This window comes from Polypterus senegalus, chromosome 2 (genome assembly GCF_016835505.1).
Source record: "Polypterus senegalus isolate Bchr_013 chromosome 2, ASM1683550v1, whole genome shotgun sequence".
Lineage (NCBI taxonomy): Eukaryota > Metazoa > Chordata > Cladistia > Polypteriformes > Polypteridae > Polypterus > Polypterus senegalus.
Window position 1 is genome coordinate 164,752,215 of NC_053155.1, and position 20,676 is coordinate 164,772,890.

Sequence of the window (20,676 nt, forward strand, 5' to 3'; positions counted from 1 at the left end):
CAGACGTTAACAGCAGACATATTTCATTACATATTTACTGGATATATACCTTTTAATGCTTTGAACTTCTCACATTCTTTATTGTTAATGTACTAGGATCAGAACTGATGCCCAAAGCCCTTTCCACAAGGATAGTTGGTGGAATCTGGTGGTTTTTTACATTAATAATCATATCATCCTATACTGCTAACCTGGCTGCCTTCCTTACTGTTGAAAGAATGGAGTCACCAATTGATTCTGCTGATGACTTGGCAAAACAAACAAAAATTGAATATGGAGCTGTGAGAGATGGATCAACCATGACATTTTTTAAGGTAAATATTATATTACAAGTATTTTCTTTCTTTAGTTAAAATTGTATACTGTTACCACTTGATGTGCCTGGGGCATGTGTGTGTGTTCACCCTGCAATGAACTGACACCCTGTGTAGGGTTTGTTACTACCTTGGGCCCAATGCTAGCAAGGATAGGCTCTAGCCAGCCAGGACCCTGTTTAGGGCTAAGCAGTTTAGAAAATGAAATAAAATTACTGTTGAATTACTATGTATACATTTATTCATCTCCAATACAGAAAAAAATAAATCTATTCCAACAATTCACATGAATTCTATTATTGTAATGCCTCTTATTTCTGTTAATAAACACTTTATTTTCCTTATTGTAGGTGTTGTAACCACTGCATGTTAAAATGCAGACCTGTTCATTTTATTTAGTAATTAGTGTTTCAAAACTTTATTGAGATCCTTTAAAGTTTATACAAATTGGAATTCTGCTTTTAAATTATTGGATCCCAGAAGTAGATGCTTTGTAATTCCACAGTAGCTCCTAGTGATGAAATAGTACAGTGTGCATTGCAATTATATAGTTCATCGTAGTGGGAATGTTGAGGCATAGTGCAGTTTTAAAAAAAAAAAAAGTTTATTAAATATATATAAATTTTGTGCAATGTATTTTTAATAACTAAGTAAACCCCTCTCCTTTTAACACTTCAAAAAACAAACAAGAACAACTAAGGTAACATTTCTCATAAGCCAGTAGCATATTAATACCAGTAGATGATGGTAACTAAAACAAGCAAGTTAACATGTAAAATGTGAATTCTTCTTAATACAGATATCAGTTTATATTAGCCTACATTTACTGAAGCTGAGAACATTGTAAACTGAACAGTGAACATTTTCTTCAAAAAAATTAGCATGTCCACATTTTCAGATAGCCTTTTCAGAGAGATTTAACAAAGACATTTTAAACACAAATTATGTAGATCTCAATACATTTTATTTAATTGTTATGAATCACAAGCATTTGTTGCCCAAAACATTTTTAGCAAACCTTAAAATAAACAGGCATTGATACAAACCAAATGCCAATAGTGCTAATAGAAAAGAGAGAATAGAATTTATGGCAAAACAAATTAAGATTACAGAAATGTAAAAATACATCTATAGAAATGCCAATATGTCTTGTAATGGTACACCTCAAATGCAATTCACAAATTTGTTCAAAAATGATTTTTAAGATATTTTAAATTAATTTTGCCAAATATTCATTTGGCTTATGATAATTTTATTTTATGATATCTAGAAATGTATTTTAAAAATATAAAATTCCAGATACTTTTGTATTGATTACATAATACAGACATTCACAATGACTTTCAGCTGATTTGATAATGAAATTAAGAACAGGTGTACTAGGAACAGTTTAACAGGTGGAGGCCACTGACATTTTTCCGTCCTCATCTTTTCTCACTGTTTTTCACTAGTTTTGCATTTGGCTATGGTCAATGTCATTACTGGTACCATGATGCTATACCTGGACCCTACAAATTCTCCTGGATGGCATATCAATACGTGCCAATGCCAGTGCCATGCAAGGGCATGAAGGAGATTCCAGGGGATAGGCAGTTACTCTAGGAGAGCTGGACATGGCTGTAGAAGGTCCTTAACCCATCAGCAGGACGGTTAAGAAGGAACAAGGTGAGCACTGCCAGAGCCCTCCAAAATGACCTCCAACAGGCCACTGGTGTGAATGTCTCTGACAATACAATCATAAACAGACTTCATGAGGGTGGCCTGAGGAACTGTGATGATGCAGGTTCTACTTCATGCTACCATCTAGCTTTTGGGGAGTTCTCGAACCCGACATCATAGGTAATGCCACCGGATGAGCTTGATCAGTGAAGACATCAACGAAGCAAAGGGGATGGTGCAAAAAGTGCAAAGTGCTTTTATTAAAAGAGTCAAAACAAAGTGTTCAAATAAATAATCCAATAAAACCAGTGAAAGGGTGGAGGTTAAAAACACAAAAAATAAATCCTTTAAAACAATGAGGTTAAAACAATGGCTAGAAGCAGTCTTTTAAAAAAAAGCCCAGTGCCGTCTTTTACCGGTGACTCCCCTGCTTCTCCCTTCCAGGCTGTGCACCAGGGGAGTCACCCTACCTGCAGCTGACCTTCTTCCTTCGACTGTTCTGGTGGCCTCCCAATCCCTGGCTTCGTTCAGCACCTGCCAGGCCAAGACTTGGCTTCCCCTAATGGCCAGGATGCTCACACTGGGGATTCCGCTCCAAATTTCTGACGCTCACTGCATTCGCTGCGGCGAACCAACCTTCTCCCAGTCATTCCTACTACATACAAGCGCTCAGCAGGAGTGACCACTTTTGTCAGTCCCCGGGTGTCAGCCAAACACCCCGCTAGGGCTCACCTCTCCTAGCTGCTTGCATACATCAGCGTGTCAGCACTCGCTCATTCACTTTCTCTCTCACACACACTCGCTCCCTCCAGCTAAATATTCCCTTAACCTCCATTCGTTTTGCCTCTTTCAGTTTCTTCTCCCTTTTCCACCTCCCGCTCCTATTATATATTATGGGGACATGGATCAGGTGTGGCGATTAGCAGCTCCTGGCATCAATTATGGATGCGGATGACTCCTTACCTTTGCACTTAAGCAAGGACTGCCCACATCACAAAATTCCCAGGAACTGCTACAGCCACACTAGCATGCCGATTATCTATTTAAAACTGGCCTTTTGAGCTGAGCTGTGAACCCGCTACACCACAGGGCCCGCTGTCCTCTAGCAGGCCCTGTGCTAATTGAAGATCACTGTGTAGCTCAATTGGCATTTGCCACAGGATACCAGAAATGGCAGGTCCACCACTGGCGCCCTGTGCTTTTCATAGATGAGAGCAGGTTTGCCCTGAGCACATGTGACAGATGTGAAAGATGTAGAGAAGCAGTGGAGAATGTTATGCTGCCTGTAACATCATTCAGCATGACCAGTTTAGTGTGGGTCAGTTATGGTCTGGGGAGGCATATCCATAGAGGGACGCACACACCTCAACAGGCTAGACAACATCACTTTGACTGACATTAGGTATCAGAATGAAATCCTTGGAATCATTGTCAGATCCTATGCTGGTGCAGTGGGTTCTGGGTTCCTTCTGATGAATGCCTGGCCTCATGTGGCGACAGTATGCAGGCAGTTCCTGGAGGATGAAGGATTTGATACCAATGACTGGCCTCAACACTTGCCTGACCTAAATCCATTAGAACACCTCTGGGACATTATGTTTCTGTCTATCCAATGCCGCCTGGTTGCACCTCAGACTGTCCAGGAGCTCAGTGATGCCCTGGTCCAGATCTGGGAGGAGATCCCCTAGGACCCCATCCATCGTCTCATTTGGAGCATGCCCTGACATTGTCAGGCATGCATACAAGCACGTGGGGGCCATACAAACTACTGAGTACGATTTTAAGTTGCTGCAATGAGATTTCAGCAAAATGGACTAGCCTGCCACATCATTTTTTCACTTTGATTTTCGGGGTGTCTTTGAATTCAGCTCTCTGTAGGTTGGTCATTTTCATTTCCATCAAACGATGTGGGTTCCTTTCATTCCTAACACATTACACAGTCCATATCAGTATAGATATCCAACATTATTTTTTTCCCATTGAGATCTGATGTATTTTCAAAGTGTTCCTTTAATTTTTTTGGGCAGTTTATAATGTGTTTATTTTTAGGTTTGAAAGTCATCTTTCTAGCCATCATGATTATATTTCTTGCTTAGATTGATTATTAGGCACTAGTGGTAACCCCTGCATGGTGTTATGGGAACTAAATATATAAAAGTTTTTAATGCAGACTGTTCATTTTCAAAAATTACAGCATATTACAAATTGCATAAAATCACTACCACAATGTTTATTACAGACAAGATTGGAAAAGAATGTTTTATATAAACACCTTACATTGATGGTGATTGGAGACAGAATGTAGCTTACAAGTAATAGCAACATGGCTTGGGCTAGTATTAGCTGTGAAGGAGGCACCAAGCAGAGTAAGAGTAAATCATACGTGCAAAGTTTGTTCACTATGGATCATGAGGGTACAGACAATCAAAAACAAGTGATATCAAAAACATAATGAGGGAACTCTACACATGCTGAATTATTGTTTTTGTCTCTTTCTGCCGTGATGTTTGTACTTCTTATACTGTGCGTACATATTTTTTCTGCCTTGTTGATTGTCTATTTTGGTGTGAAGTGCAATTATTATAATTTTTGATTAATATTTTTTATATTATGCCTACAGCATCCACAATGGTGTTCAAAAGATTTTATCACGTTTATTGTCTGGTTGTGTTTTAGTACTGTTGTTTTCTTAACTCTAGTATGGCTTCTGAGTAAAAGATCTATTTCAATGTCTGCTCAGGGTAGCACTCACTTCTTGTTATAAACTAGCACTTTTATCCAGTGTTTAATTGATTACAGTGTCAGCATCGCTACCATACATTTTAACTGAAATTCTTTTGACAAATGCTTTATTAAAATGGTTCTTGTAGCCCTAGACTTAAATTAAGAATTAAGTTAAATTATATAGAAAATTTATATTGAAAAAGGTTTGGTTTGGGGGAAAGTATTTTCCTCTTTTATGTGTCCAATAACCACATCTTTTAGGAAACATATCTCCAGTAGTCAGTAGTCTGTACAAGCTATTGAAACTGCACTACATGCATACCTAAAGCTTATGAACAGATATTCTGACTGTATAGCTACGTGGCGTAAAATATCTAGTCCAATACAGAAGAAAGTGATGTTAGTACTGAGGTTCTCCATGGGTAACTCAGACATTTTCTGTGTTTGCATTCCTCTCTGTAGTCTTTGACATACAACGCAATGAATAGTACCACTGATTTTCCAGCAGTAATCCACAGACTGGATGTTTGTAAAGTATTCTCCGTGAAGTGACATCCCTAATGCATGACCTGCTCATTATAATGTTGGATGAGCACAATCTCATCCAACATGAGAACAATATGAGATTTGAGAGATATGAGAAGATATGAGAGATATGAGAACAATCTAGATGAGAACAGGCTATTCGCCCCAAAAAGCTCACCAGTTCTATTCACTAAATTATTCCAAAATAGCATCAAATCTAATTTTAAATATTAGTAAAGTCCTACTGTCTGTAACACTAACCATGATATGACTACTTCTAGGAAGAATAAGTTGGTTGGCTTCATCTCTTTCAAGGTTTGTTTGGGATTTCATGTACCAACTCCAATAAGTCAGAATTATCAATATAAAGATTCAGTATAAAAAGTAGACTTCATATAGGGATAATGGTCCCTTCCTTAATACATTGTTGCTCCTCTGCAAAGGCTGAATGTTGTTGACTACATGTGGATGGGACATTGTTTACTGTGTCTAGGTCTGGGCCTGGGCCTGGAGGGATGCCCACTTTATCTACCTCTCTTTGCTAGGCTAAGGGGTGAGAGGTGTGTAGGGAATGGTGACTTTAGGGCCTTTAAGGTTCATCCTGAAGTTCTAAATTTCTGGTGCGAAGACTTGGTGTTGATACTTTGATGGTTTTAGTTACCTTTTCCGGGCACTGATTAGCCCTTCAGAGAAAGTCCTAAGTTAATACCATACACCTGAGACCAGAAAAAGATATGAATCTTGAAGAAATCAATATTAAGAGTTTAGTTTATTGATTAAAACACAGAAATAAAATCAAATATAAACAGTTAAACACAAAATATTAGTAAGAATAAAAAATAATGTTCTTGCCACCGTTTGGCAACAATGACACATATTCAGACCTTACTCTCTATCTTCAAGATGATCAGTAAATCTTTTCAAGAAAATATAAAAATTGCATAGTGAAAAGCTTTATAAAGAACCACAAAAAACTTCAAAAGCTGAAATATTGAAGCAGATTTTGAAAAAAATGCTGTTCTCATTGTCCATTGCTTAGTCTTCAGATTTTTCAAACTGATAGCTGCATTTTCATAAATATGAGAACAATCTAGATGAGAACAGGCTATTCGCGCCAAAAAGCTCACCAGTTCTATTCACTAAATTATTCCAAAATAGCATCAAATCTAATTTTAAATATTAGTAAAGTCCTACTGTCTGTAACACTACTTGGTAACTTATTCCATTTGTAAATGTTTCTCTGCATGAAGAAAAATTTCCTAATGCTTAAATTTACCCTTATAAAGGTTGCAACTGTGTCCCCGTGTTTTAGTTGGACTCTTTTGAAGTAACAGTCTCGATCCACTGTACTAATTCCCTTCATAATAACAACAACAACAATTTATTTCTTGTATAGCCCAAAACCACACAAGGACTTCAAAGCTTCAATGAACTTTAAATGGGACCTTTTTTTGACTGTTTTTTCACTCCCTAAAAAGACAAAACAAAACTCCTAAACAAAATTTCTGTAGGGAAATAAATGAAGAAATCTTGGGAAAGGCAATTCAGAGAGAGAGAGAGAGGCCACTTTCCAGGTAGGTTGAGTGTGCAATGGGTGTCAAAAATGGGGTAAATACAATACACAAGACAGAACACAAGTAATCCTTTTCACAGAGCTAGATGGCCAATATATCATTTCCACCTCAGAAATCCAATACAATAGTATAAACTACAAAGAAAAATACAAGAATACAGAGTCCTGGCGCCTCATGCATAAACGGTGCGTACGCACAAAAATTTTGTGTAAGAACGTTTCCACGTTCAAATTGTGATGTATAAAACCTACACTTGGCGTAAAGCCACACACATTTCCACAGTACCTCATACCCTGTCGTACGCAAATTCTCCGCTCGGTTTTGCAGACTGGTGGCACCCAGCATCAAAGCAGTGCTACTGTTCCTGTGTGGTTACTCTTTATTTTCCTGACATGGCTTTATAAATACACTGAAACTAACTGCATATTGTTTATTAGTGTAATGCATCTGATTGTAATTAACTTGTAACAATATAATGGTCCAGGGAATAGCCAAAGTATTCCAAATACCATAACTGCTTTAGCGTTGTTACTCTCGCTGCACCTTTTTTTCTTCTTTCAGCTGCTCCCGTTAGGTGTTGCCACAGCGGATCATCTTTTTTCATATTACTCTCACTGCACCACTCGGAGTATTTATATCACTGTATCTGAGTGGGGAATCACAGCAGCAGCTTATTTATATAGAACATTTTCATACAAACAGTAGCTCAAAGTGCTTTACATAATAAAGAATAGAAAAATAAAAGACACAATAAAAAACAAAATAAATCAACATTAATTAACATCGAATAAGAGTAAGGTTCAATGGCCAGGGGACAGAAAAACAAAAACTCCAGACGGCTGGAGAAAAATAAAATCTGTAGGGATTCCAGACCATGAGACCGCCCAGTCCCCTCTGGGCATTCTACCTAACATAAATGAAACAGTCCTCTTTGGATTTAGGGTTCTCACGGAAGGGCTTGATGATGATGATGGTCACGTAGACTTCTGCCTTTTAATCCATCCATCATTGTTGGAGCATCATGAAGCTTTGAGTAGGTGGAGGTGGCGCAGGCCACCACCACAAAGAAACCGGAAAAAGAAACAGAAAAGAGAGTAGGGGTCAGTACGGATTTTAGAGCCACCATGAATAGTTATTATGATGAATTGAACATACAGAGTATCAGGATTAAGTTAAATTAATTAAAATGAAGTTATAAAAGGCCATGTTAAAGTAATGTGTTTTCAGCAGTGTTTTAAAGTGCTCTACTGTATCAGCCTGGCGAATTCCTATTGGCAGGCTATTCCAGATTTTAGGTGCATAGCAGCAGAAGGCCGCCTCACCACTTCTTTTAAGTTTTGTTCTTGGAATTCTAAGGAGACACTCATTTGAGGATCTGAGGTTACGATTTGGAATATAAGGTGTCAGACATTCCATATATAAGATGGGGGAGATTATTTAAGGCTTTATAAACCATAAGCAGAATTTTAAAGTCAATCCTGAATGACACAGGTAACCAGTGTAGTGACATTAAAACTGGAGAAATGTGTTCTGATTTTCTTTTCCTAGTTAGGATTCTAGCAGCTGCATTCTGCACTAGTTGCAAACGATTTATATCTTTTTTGGGTAGTCCTGAGAGGAGTGCGTTACAGTAATCTAGTCGACTGAAAACAAACGCGTGAATTTCTCAGCATCTTTCAGTGATATAAGAGGTCTAACTTTAGCTTATGTTTCTTAAGTGAAAAATGCTGTCCTAATGATCTGATTAATATGTGATTTAAAATTCAGATTACAGTCAACAATCACCCCTAAGCTTTTTACCTCCGTCTTGACTTTTAATCCTAATGTATCCAGTTTATTTCTAATAGCCTCATTGTATCCATTATTGCTGATCACTAAAATTTCAGTTTTCTCTTTATTTAACTTGAGAAAATTACTATTCATCCATTCTGAGATACAAGTCAGACATTGTGTTAGTGAATCAATAGAATCGGGTCATCAGGTGCTATTGATAAGTACAGCTGTGTGTCATCAGCATAGCTGTGGTAGCTCACGTTGTGCCCTGAGATAATCTGACCTAACGGAAGCATGTAGATTGAGAATAACAGCGGACCCAGGATAGAGCCTTGTGGAACACCATATTGGATATCATGTGTCTTGAGTTGTAATTCCCACAACTAACAAAAATTTTCTCCCTGTCAGGTAGGATTCAAACCAATTTAAGACACTGCCAGAGAGGCCCACCCATTGACTAAGGCGATTTCTAAGAATGTTGTGATCAATGGTGTCAAATGCAGCACTCAGATCTAAGAGGATGAGAACAGATAAATGGCCTCTGTCTGCATTTACGCAAGTCATTTACTACTTTAACGAGTGCAGTTTCTGTGCTGTGATTTGTTCTAAAACCTGACTGAAATTTATCAAGAATAGCATGTTTATTTAGGTGGTCATTTAACTGCATAATGACTGCCTTCTCAGAACTTTACTTAAGAAGGCAGGTTAGAGATGGGTCTAAAATTTTCAAGAGCTGAGGGTCAAGATTATGTTTCTTAAGTAGGGGTTTAACTACAGCAGTCTTAAGACAGTCTGGGAAGACCCCAGTATCTAGTGACGAATTTACTATGTCAGAACATTATCAATTAGCACGCCTGATACTTCTTTGAAAAACCTTGTTGGTATCGGGTCAAGGACGCAGGTGGAGGGTTTTAATTGAGAGATTATTTTTTTTAAATCAGGTAAATCTATCCTAGTGAAAGAGTTTAATTTGTTTATAACAGGATGCTGGGGTTTAGGAGGATCCTTAGTGTTGGGGAGAAATACTATGTTATTTCTAATATCATTACATTTTTGATTGAAAATACAGCGACAGCCTCACAGGTTTCACTGGAAGCACTTAGGAGGCATTCCCTTTGAGCTACCTGGGTTTAGTAGGCGATAAATTGTAGAAAATAAGACTCTGGGATTACTAGCATTGTTATTTATAATCTTGAGAAATAGCAGCGTCTCTCAAGACGGACAGTGTTATTGTATTCTGTTATTTTGACTTTTAATATTTCATGGTGGATAGTAAGTTTAGTCTTCCTCCATTGACGCTCAGCTCTCGGCATGTTCTCTTTAAATCAGACACTCTTTGGGTCTTCCATGGTATAACAATGCTAGAAGATTTTTTCACCGTATTTTCAGGTGCAACTATGTCAACAGCAGCTCTCACTTTAGAATTAAATCTTTCCACCTTACTATTTACATTATCCTCGCTATTATAGCTGGCACTATAAACGGACTGATTGCTTAAAATGTTTGTAAGTTTTAAAGCTGCTGCGAGTCAAAGAAGCGTTTTTAACAATATGCTTCTCATGAGTGTTTTTTTTTATCATTATTTCTATATTAAAAAGTAGAAGAAAATGGTCTGATAGACCAATATCAATGATCTGTTTTATATCAACTTTCAGTCCTTTAGTAATCACTAAGTCTAATGTATGACCTGCTTTATGTGTAGGCTGATTTATGAGTTGTCTCAAATCAAAAGAATCCAGGAGGTTCATAAATTCTTTTACTTTTAGATCACACTGATTATCTATATGAAAATTAAAGTCGCCAACTATTAGGAGTGTGTCATAGTTAGTAATTAAAATTGACATTAAGTCAGAGAATTCCTCAAAAAATGACGCGTTATATTTAGGAGGTCTATACACGGATAGTACTAGAACTTGAGAATCTCCATGAATAACAACGGCGAGATACTCAAAGGACTTGAACTTACCAAAACTGACATCTTTACATTTTAATCGGCTCGAGTAAATGTTAGCCAATCCGCCCCCTTTTCCCTGGCGGTCTGCATGAGTAAAACTGTAATCCGGGCGCAGATTCGATTAAAACTGCGCATCTGAACAAGCCATGTTTCATTTAGTGCAATAAGATCTATTTTTATCACTAATAAGATCGTTGATAAAAAACGTTTTGTTAGTTAAAGCTCTAACATTTAATAGTGCCATATTTAATGTTTCGGAGGTGCAGAGATGAGTACTATGTGCGTTATTGATATTTGGAATAGGAACTAAATTATTATTATTAGCGCTGTGTGTATTTTTGTTTAATCTGTGATCTGTTTTATAGTTTTAATACATTGTTCCTCTAAAATAGTGATTTTAATTAGATTATTGGAGTTTATGCCGTATTTCCTAGGTTTTCTACGTGCATTGAGATTGCTTATTACAGTATTAATGTGTGCACTTTAACGGAAGACTCTATTAAACATTCATCATGTCCTGGCACAACAGTATTATTTCGGAAGGGGTTAAGAGCAGAGATAGATAGTCAAGAAAAACGAATTACCTTCGATATGTTTTCGGAGAGGACCCGGGCGCCGAAACTGTTCGGATGCAGGCCATCACGCTTGAAGAGACGGCCTTTCCAAAAGAGATTCCAATTGTTGATGAAACCGACATCCTTCTTCTTGCAGAAACCCTGTAGCCAGTTGTTCAACCCTAGCAGACGACTGTAGTACTCGTTGGATCGTCTGACGAGAGGTAGTGGACCGAAACGAAGATCTTTGCCGATGGGGTCCTCTCCTTCGTGTCTTTAATCAAAGCTGCAAGTCAGCCTTCAGGATTTCTGATTGTCGGTGCCTTATATCGTTTACAAAGGCATGCAAGACGATTGATCCAACTGCCCTCTCCTTGTGTTTCTCGTAGACTGCTGGCGCACGTCTCATTACATCTCGGACACGAGCACCGGGAAAACAAGAAACAAATGATTTTGCATTGGGGCATGCGACATTAAGGTTTCTAACGATAGAATCACCTACCACTAATACATCACCAGGTGCTGAAGCGAAATGGGGACGCGGAGAGGGTCAAACCGGTTCTGAGATAATGCTGCCTGTGCCGATGGAGGTGCTCTGGCCTTGAACCCCCGCCTGCATAGCTGAAATCCACCGAGGTCATCAGCGGCGTCGCTCCTACGAGACGCGGGGGTGAGGTCAGCACGACGCGGGGTTGATGTTTCGCCAGTTCCAGATGGCAAGGACGGTTTATCCAACAGCCGGGCCTTCAGATCTCTAAGGTATCTCCGTCGGGACAGGAGTTTCTGAATCTGTTCATCAAGTGCCTGGAGTTCCTCAACTACGATTTCAACGCGAGTTACCCCACTGTCGGCCATTTTCTGCTTCGTGCCCTAGGAGAAATGAGAGAGAGAGAGAGAGAGAGAGGTAATCCTGTAAAGAATGTTAAACAATCAATCAGTCCATCAAGTGCTCCTTGTAGAACTGTTTGTACTTATAAGTACAATCACCTCACTGTAAACTTGCACTACAGTTATAATATTGCATAACCTGCGCCACTTTATAAAGCACGCATTTACATATGATGACAATATCATTTTTAAAATGAAATGCAGCAAAATATGTTGATTATATTATATAGATAAAACTTTAACTTCATTTAAATAATCTGTATTGTTAATAATTAAACATGTGAGGACACGGTTCCGCAGCGCTAGGTAGTTCACGCATTGATCCTACCTTGTGCTGTATTCTTTCTGGGGCTGACGCGACACTGGAAGGATACATGAATAGAATAAATAAACATGTACTACAAAGATATTTCAATGTTCCTTAAAAGTTTTGAAGAATTGTCATTGTAAGCTTACAGATGGCTTAACGTCTATTACAGAGCTGATTGTGTGGCGATTGGGTATTTGGAGAAAAAAAAGTAAGGACAGGAATTGCAGATTAGTATGTTTGAAAGAGACAGTACTGCTACAATAAATTAGTTAATCGAAGGGCGCACACAATCACACCCCATGTTCCCCTGTTTAATGACATGCTTTAACTCCTATCATTATGAAAAAGATATCACGTATACATCTCAGTATTTTAATTATTCAGAGAGCTGTAATATCACGAATGTAATGGATTCTATGTCCAGTCGGAGAAAGAGGAAGCATGTAGTGATTTACACACATAGAGCAAAAGATCAGATACAAAACAAAGCATTTAACGTGCTACTTTAGTTACGATGAGATTTTATAAACTAGTAAATTAAATGATTTTAAGATGAAGTTTATAATGTTCTACTTTAATGACAAAATAAACTATGTGATTAAAGTGGAAGTTTCGAGACTGAAATTAACATTTTGTGCTTTTTTCCTACTGTGTGCCTTTTTTGTCTCTGTACCCTAATAAGCTTTCATATGACACTCAGATGGTGGGCAACGTTTCGCTTTTTCACAGCGACTTTGATATGTGACAACTTCTTTTTTATGTCGGGCACTGTGCGACTTTGTGAACTTGAGCTTTCAAGTTTCTCCAACACACTATGTCACTCGATCAACTTCCTTTCGTTGATTATACCACTGTTTAAACCAACAAATAGTACGTTTTTCTTTGCCTCCACTTAGTATTCGCTGAAATTCTTACATTTTCCCTCTTGCTTTTGCCATTGCCTTTTCACAGAACGTTGAGCTTAAGGGCTATTTATATTGATTTGCATATTCAAAGAGGCATAATTCTGGGAGGAGACGGGGTGGGACAGAAGGCGCGTGCACGTGCGTTACTTTTCCTGCTGATTGGGATTTATAATAATAATAATAATACATTTTATTTGAAAGCGCCTTTCAAAACACTCAAGGACACTGTACACAGTAAAAAATAATAATAAAAGTAAGAAAATAAAAAGCTGGCAAAAGAGCAGGTAATTTACAAGATCATAAAAACATAAACACTTCCAAGATAGGAAAATGGAGAAAGTTATGTGGGATAAGCTATTTTGAATAGGTGAGTTTTTAGTCTAGATCTTTATTCCGATCTTTATGGAGCGGAAGAAGTGGAAGTGGGCGAATGCACAGATATATGCATCTGGATTTTTCAGTGTGTAAGCACATTTCGGCTTTTGTGCTTACGTCATGTTATAGTATAGTATAGTATATAGTGCGAATTCTACGCAGGGTGCTATGCATGAGGCCCCTGGAAACCTTGACCAACAAGCCACCTCCGCCCAACTAACCATCCTACAGCTGATTCAGCACTGGGCTGGCCAGTATGATGAAACAACCATTCTCCCCAATGATTACAGTGCTCCTTTACGACAGGTGACTTTCCCATGGCAGTACAGCAGTGGCACCAAGTACCACATCTGCCAAGAAGAGAAACAGGATAGTCGAGTGTTTGTAACAAATTATAAATATCACATTACTTATGTTTTAGTACTAATGTTTTAACAACAGAGATTAAGTATGCACAGATAATCAGCAGCTCTTTTCAGGGTAAGCTAAACTGAATTAATGAGTCTTCAACCTGGATTTAAAAGGTGAGACTGAAGGGGTGCCTCTTATAGTAGCAGGCAGACCATTACACAGTCTTGGGGTCCCTGTAACTACTGTTCTAAACAGTACACAAGGATTATTATAGTTATTTATTATTTTAAAATAGTAGGAAGAGTGATGCTTTAAAGAGAGTTTTCTTATACAGTAATCCCTCCTCGATCGCGGGGGTTGCGTTCCAGAACCACCCGCGATAGGTGAAAATCCGCAAAGTAGAAACCATATGTTTTTATGGTTATTTTTATATATTTTAAGCCCTTCTAAACTCTCCCACACTGTTTATAAATATTCCCCGCACAGTTATACAGCATAAACCCTTTATATTCTCTTAGTTATTAGGTAAGATTCGTTGAAATTATGTATGTAAACACACTGTTTATATACTACTCACGAACATACGTATCGTATATCACTTAGGAGTTTTATTTAATACGTAATACAGTTTTAAACATATTGTAATTGATTAGGTAATATGAAAATACAAAGTGAAAAATCTATAACATGTAAATGCTGTACATAAAACCAAAATGTTATTTTAAAGATACTGTGGAGCGTCTCCGATATCACAGATGTTACAGCCATTACAATAGACAGGCCACCGGCAAAAAATACCTACAATGCAAGAAAAATTGTATAAAAATGTGTGCACAGTTACAATAAACGTACATACTAAGTACGTAGAAAATTAGTTATGGGTACTCACCAACAATGACATGACGACTTTACTGCACTGTCACAGCTCTTCTAAAGGAGCCTCTTCAGGCGACTGTGTAGCACCGCCACCGTCATCTGGACATAGGCATACTAGGCAGTGTTTTGCGGGTGAGGAACGTCGTGATGGGCAGTTGTTGGCGCTGCTTTTTCATTTCTGTAAAGAGGTTCCTGTACACTTCCGTGGCGCCGTCAATAGCATTTTTAAATTGCAAAGAACAAATTATTTGCGGGTCCCATTCTTCGGCTGATGTCTGTAGATCTTTTTCCATTCGTAGAATGGTCACGAGACGCTCAAGAGTTAGGCCGGGGTTGTCTTCTTCCTGTGCTAGGTCGTCTTCTTCCTCACTCGCTGACTTTGTTATCTCGGCCAAATCTTCTTCGCTCAGCGGCTCGGAGTGGGCATTGAGCAGCTCGATGACGTCATTACAGGTCATGTCGATGAATCCTTCTCCTCCCAGCAGTTTTGCCAGCCTGACTGTCTTGTCAACCGCCGAGTGCTGAATTTCTTCTGCAGAAGACCCCTTCTTGTCGTGCACAACTTCTGGACACAATTTCTTCCAGCAGTCATTAACCGTCCCTTTCTTCATATTGTTAAGGGCCTTCTGCATGTTCACTATACACGATGTGATCATGTACTTACACACCTTCAGGGAAAAGTCATTGTCCGTGTCCATTGCCTCGACAATGTGTTGCAGGCTGTTCCTGGTGTACAATGCCTTGAAAGCCCGGATAACTCCTTGATCCACTGGCTGAATCAGTGATGTTGTATTCAGCGGCAAGAACTTTATTTTTACACCTTGGTAGGATAGATCCAAGGGATGACCTCCAGCATTGTCCAGAAGTAAAAGGACTTTGAACTCCAGCCCTTTCTCTGCCAGGTAGATCTTTATCTCTGGGATAAAACCAATCCGACGTTAGGCGTTTCGTAATCCAGGCCTTCGGGTTGTGCATCCAGTACACAGGCAGCATTTTTTTATTCTTATTTTTCAGGGCCCGGGGGTTTTTGGACTTATAAACGAGCCCAGGCTTTATCATAAAGCCCGCAGCATTGGCGCACATGACCAGCGTGATGCGATCTTTGTGAGCCTTAACACTAGAATTACCAGAGCCTACGAAAAAACTCGTAATTCCGTCCCACCTTAAACTGCTTCTTAAATCTCTTCACACCTCTCCGCCAGCGTCCTTTGTCTTCTAAATGTGTTGATAAAGAGAAGCTTGGAGCAGCCGGCTATTCCATCCCCCCACCAATTTAGAACGTGCACGAACTTCAGCTTGATTGAGTATCTGGGAGTGAAGTGGAGTTTTAGAGTGGAAATAATAGATCGTTATTTGGAACACACGCATTTCATGTCTGTTCAGTTTCTACAGTAATCTGTGTCAACACATTGTTAAAACAGAAACGTTTTTTATATTCTAGTAGTAGATGACAAAATGTAGGCATAAACTATATAATGTATGAAGCCTGAAGTCCAAATAGCAAAGAAACATTTTCACAAGAATAACACAATTGCGCTTTTATTCAAAAATATAACTGCAGAAACAAAAGCCGCCTTAACATGCGACATTGACTGCAGCTTTTTGTAACTGCCTCTGTGGTTCAATAGACTTAGCCCCCGCTTGGGAATCAAGGGGTCACGAGTTCGATCCTGCACCCCTCCGTTTTGAGAAGTAAACCGCTCTTATTCTTACTGTTTTAGAATAAAAGCATACATTTGATTTCAGTCTGTAACTGCGGTGCAATTTATGATCCTTGTAAAGGTTAGATTTTTTTTTTATTCACTTTTCATTCTCTCAGTCGCGTTCAGAATCAATCCATACAACCCCATCTGACACGGCTGTTTTCACTAAAAGGCGCTATAGCTCTGCAGTGTACCACGATGCATACTAACGCCAAACACACCCCCTCCCCTCCCGGGTTCTGACACACAAACGCTGGCGAAGCTGCCTTCTTCGTATCTCACCGTCACTTGATTTTCGTTTTATTGAGTGTTCCTGCCAGTCCCGCATGTTGCTGTATGCTGTTTCTTTTGTACTCCATGACATGCAGAGGAAAGAATGGTAAAGACCAGTAACTTCGGCGCTATATGCAATCATCAGACACTCCCCATCTGCCCGTGTTGTTCAAACACAGGGACATATATTGGTGTAAAAGTATAACAAAAGTGCACTTTTATTCAAGTGCACTTTTTCCATCGCCTTTTCCTGTAAGAAGCAATGTACACACTTCTCTCTATGCTGTGGTTTCTATTACACACCTGAAAGAAAGAGACAATACATTTGAACATATCCAGCATACAGCAACATGCGGGGACTGGCAGGAACACTCAATAAAACTGAATAAAAAGAAAATCAAGTGACAGTGAGATACGAAGAAGGCAGCTTCAGCGTCTGTGTGTCAGAACCGGTGGGGGTGTTAGTATGCATGTGGTACACTGCAGAGCTATAAGCAGCGTCTGTATTCTGTTTCTTTTGTACTCCAGGGCACGCAGAGGAGAGAATAGTAAAGAGCAGTAAGTTTGGCGCTATATGCAATCATCAGACACTCCCCATCTGCCCGTTGTTTTGTTATACTTTTCAATACTTTTTATACTGCTCAAACGGGCATGCTCAAAAAATACACGTGTAATGCCACGAAAAGTGCACGCAGACACTTCATTTCGCAAACAAAACAAGTGCACTTTTATTCAAAACTACAGCTTGCATGGTGCAATGCTAAGAAGTGCAGATTTTCATTCCGTGCTATATAAAATCATCACATTCAAATATTAACAGTTCCCACACACCCAAGGACCGTCTTCCTACATTTACGACACGTGTACTTGTTGCCGTGTACACACCTCTCTGTGCTATGGTTTCTATTACACTGAATGAGCACCTGACACTGTACTTTCTTCCCTGGTGGAAGGTCCCGCATCAGAGAATTTCCAGTTCCTGCATAAATTTACACCCGATCTGATGCTGTTCGTTTTCAAATAATATTGCATTAGTGCGATTATATTTTCACATGTATTGTCTCTTTCTTTCAGGTGTGTAATAGAAACCACAGCATAGAGAGAAGTGTGTACACTGCTTCTTACAGGAAAAGGCGATGGAAAAAGTGCACTTGAATAAAAGTGCACTTTTGTTATACTTTTACACCAATATATGTCCCTGTGTTTGAACAACACGGGCAGATGGGGAGTGTCTGATGATTGCATATAGCGCCGAAGTTACTGGTCTTTACCATTCTTTCCTCTGCATGTCATGGAGTACAAAAGAAACAGCATACAGCAACATGCGGGGACTGGCAGGAACACTCAATAAAACGAAAATCAAGTGACGGTGAGATACGAAGATGGCAACGCCAGCGTTTGTGTGTCAGAACCGGGGGGGGGTGTGTTTGGCGTTAGTATGCATCGTGGTACACTGCAGAGCTATAGCGCGTCTTTAGTGAAAACAGGCGTGTCAGATGGGGTTGTATGGATTGATTCTGAACGCGACTGAGAGAATGAAAAGTGAATAAAAAATTAAAAAATCTAACCTTTACAAGGATCATAAACTGCACCGGCTGTTACAGACTGAAATCAAATGTATGCTTTTATTCTAAAACAGTAAGAATAAGAGTGGCTTACTTCTCAAAACGGAGGGGTGCAGGATCGAACTCGTGATCCCTTGATTCCCAAGCAGGGGCTAAGTCTATTGAACCACAGAGGCAGTTACAAAAAGCTGCAGTCAATGTCGCATGTTAAGGCGGCTTTTGTTTCTGCAGTTATATTTTGAATAAAAGCGCAATTGTGTTATTCTTGTGAAAATGTTTCTTTGCTATTTGGACTTCAGGCTTCATACATTATATAGTTTATGCCTACATTTTGTCATCTACTACTAGAATATAAAAAACGTTTCTGTTTTAACAATGTGTTGACACAGATTACTGTAGAAACTGAACAGACATGAAATGCGTGTGTTCCAAATAACGATCTATTATTTCCACTCTAAAACTCCACTTCACTCCCAGATACTCAATCAAGCTGAAGTTCGTGCACATTCTAAATTGGTGGGGGGATGGAATAGCCGGCTGCTCCAAGCTTCTCTTTATCAGCACATTTAGAAGACAAAGGACGCTGGCGGAGAGGTGTGAAGAGATTTAAGAAGCAGTTTAAGGTGGGACGGAATTCCGAGTTTTTTCATAGGCTCTGGTAATTCTAGTGTTAAACCCAAGGGCTTTGCCTCCTCCTTCATGATAAAAGTACGAGACGGCATCCGCTTCCAAAATAGGGCTGTCTCATCCATATTAAACACGGTTTCAGGCCGATGTCCGCCTTCCTCAATGATCGCCTTCAACGTGTCCGCGACATATTTCTCGGCTCCTTGCAGGTTCACTCTGGCCGTTGGACATTTTTTGAATTTTTCAAACCAGCCCTGGCAGTAAATTCACAGCTCTTGCTGGGGGATTCAGCAGAAGTTCCGGGTTGAGGATCGTCGTCTAGAGCATCTCCGGCATCCACAAACCTATCATAAAGTTGCTTGGCCTTTTCTCGGATGATATTGGTGTCCACGGGGATGTTCTTCTTCGATCCAAATCCCTAAAGCAGATTCCATCCAGACTACCGCCTTATTACGTCCACTTACAATTCATTTCACGCCCTGGTTAAAGGACACTGCGGCCGTAGATCGCATGCTCTTTTCATCCTTCTTAATATAACAAACCATAGACTTGCGTAGCTTTTCCCTTCCTTCAACATGTCCAACAATTGTACCTTTTTAGCAATTGTTAACATCTTCCATTGGTGCTTGGGCATGGCCCCAGAAGCAGTAGCAGCAGCAGATCATTTTGTAGACATAACAAAGGGCTTGACTATAGTACACACAAAGAAACACGTTGCTGAATGAGCAAGACAAGATGCCGACTTCATAAAGAAACACATTGATTAGCTGAATGAGTGAGACGAGATGACGACTACACAAAGAAACACGTTGATACTGAATGAGCGAGACAAGATGCCGGCTTTAAGCAAAATCGAATTCTGCGCTCCCCGTCGCAAAGCCAATCAGCACCCAGGAGCTTCTCAGCCATCTGCCAATAGTGTCCCTTGTTTGTATTCAAATGGGCAAACCAACAGAGGAAGCATGTACAGTACACGTACCAGAAATAAAAAGACCGCAGCAAAAAATCTGCGATATATATTGTAAAAGATGCAACAGTAAGCAGCATAAAGGTTTGGGGTTTTCCGGCCCTGTATATTGTAGACAATCCACAATTTGAAAAAAAACTCTGGTCAGATACAAACATAAACAGGTTCATATGCGCGACGCCATACTAGGCGTCGGCAGCCATTTTATAAGGGAGAAGCCGGAAGTGGAGGAATGCTGGGAAGGAGGCGTGAGGGAGGATGGGACTGCTGACGTCAGGGAAGATGGCGGAGGAAGGGCGGAAGTGGATGTAGTGCGGGCAAGTTCCTATGGCAGAGCGTCTTTTGTCCTGGAAAACAAAGGAGAAAGGTTAGTACCCCGCCACTCCCTGCCGGTGAACGTCCTTCGATGTGGCTTAAGGTCCATCCGTGGCCTCCTACTCGCGCATGCGTGACACGACCCCCCCCTTAGCACGAGACCGTCAGGACGGGCGGACCGAACCGAGAGGTTGTGAATACGAGTAAGAGCATCGGCATTGGCCTGAAGGCCGCCGCGGCGATAAGTGACTGTGAACTTATAGGGCTGTAAATCTAGAAACCACCTGGTGACTCGCGGATTCGACTCTTTATGGAGGGACATCCACTGAAGTGCAGCGTGATCAGTCACCAGAGTGAATTCGCGACCCAACAGGTAGTACCGGAGATAAGTCACGGCTCACTTAATGGCCAGGGCTTCCTTCTCCACCGCCGCGTACCGGGTCT

At 39.8% G+C, this 20,676-nt stretch overlaps 1 protein-coding gene across 1 annotated transcript in view; it reads left to right on the top strand.

Moving 5' to 3' along the window:
* Positions 1 to 20,676, top strand: part of LOC120524431 (glutamate receptor ionotropic, kainate 1-like) — a 491,483-nt gene that overhangs the window by 459,225 nt on the left and 11,582 nt on the right. Inside the window, 1 exon segment of the mRNA XM_039746284.1 lies at positions 97 to 314. Within this exon segment, the coding sequence (XP_039602218.1) occupies positions 97 to 314 (218 nt within the window).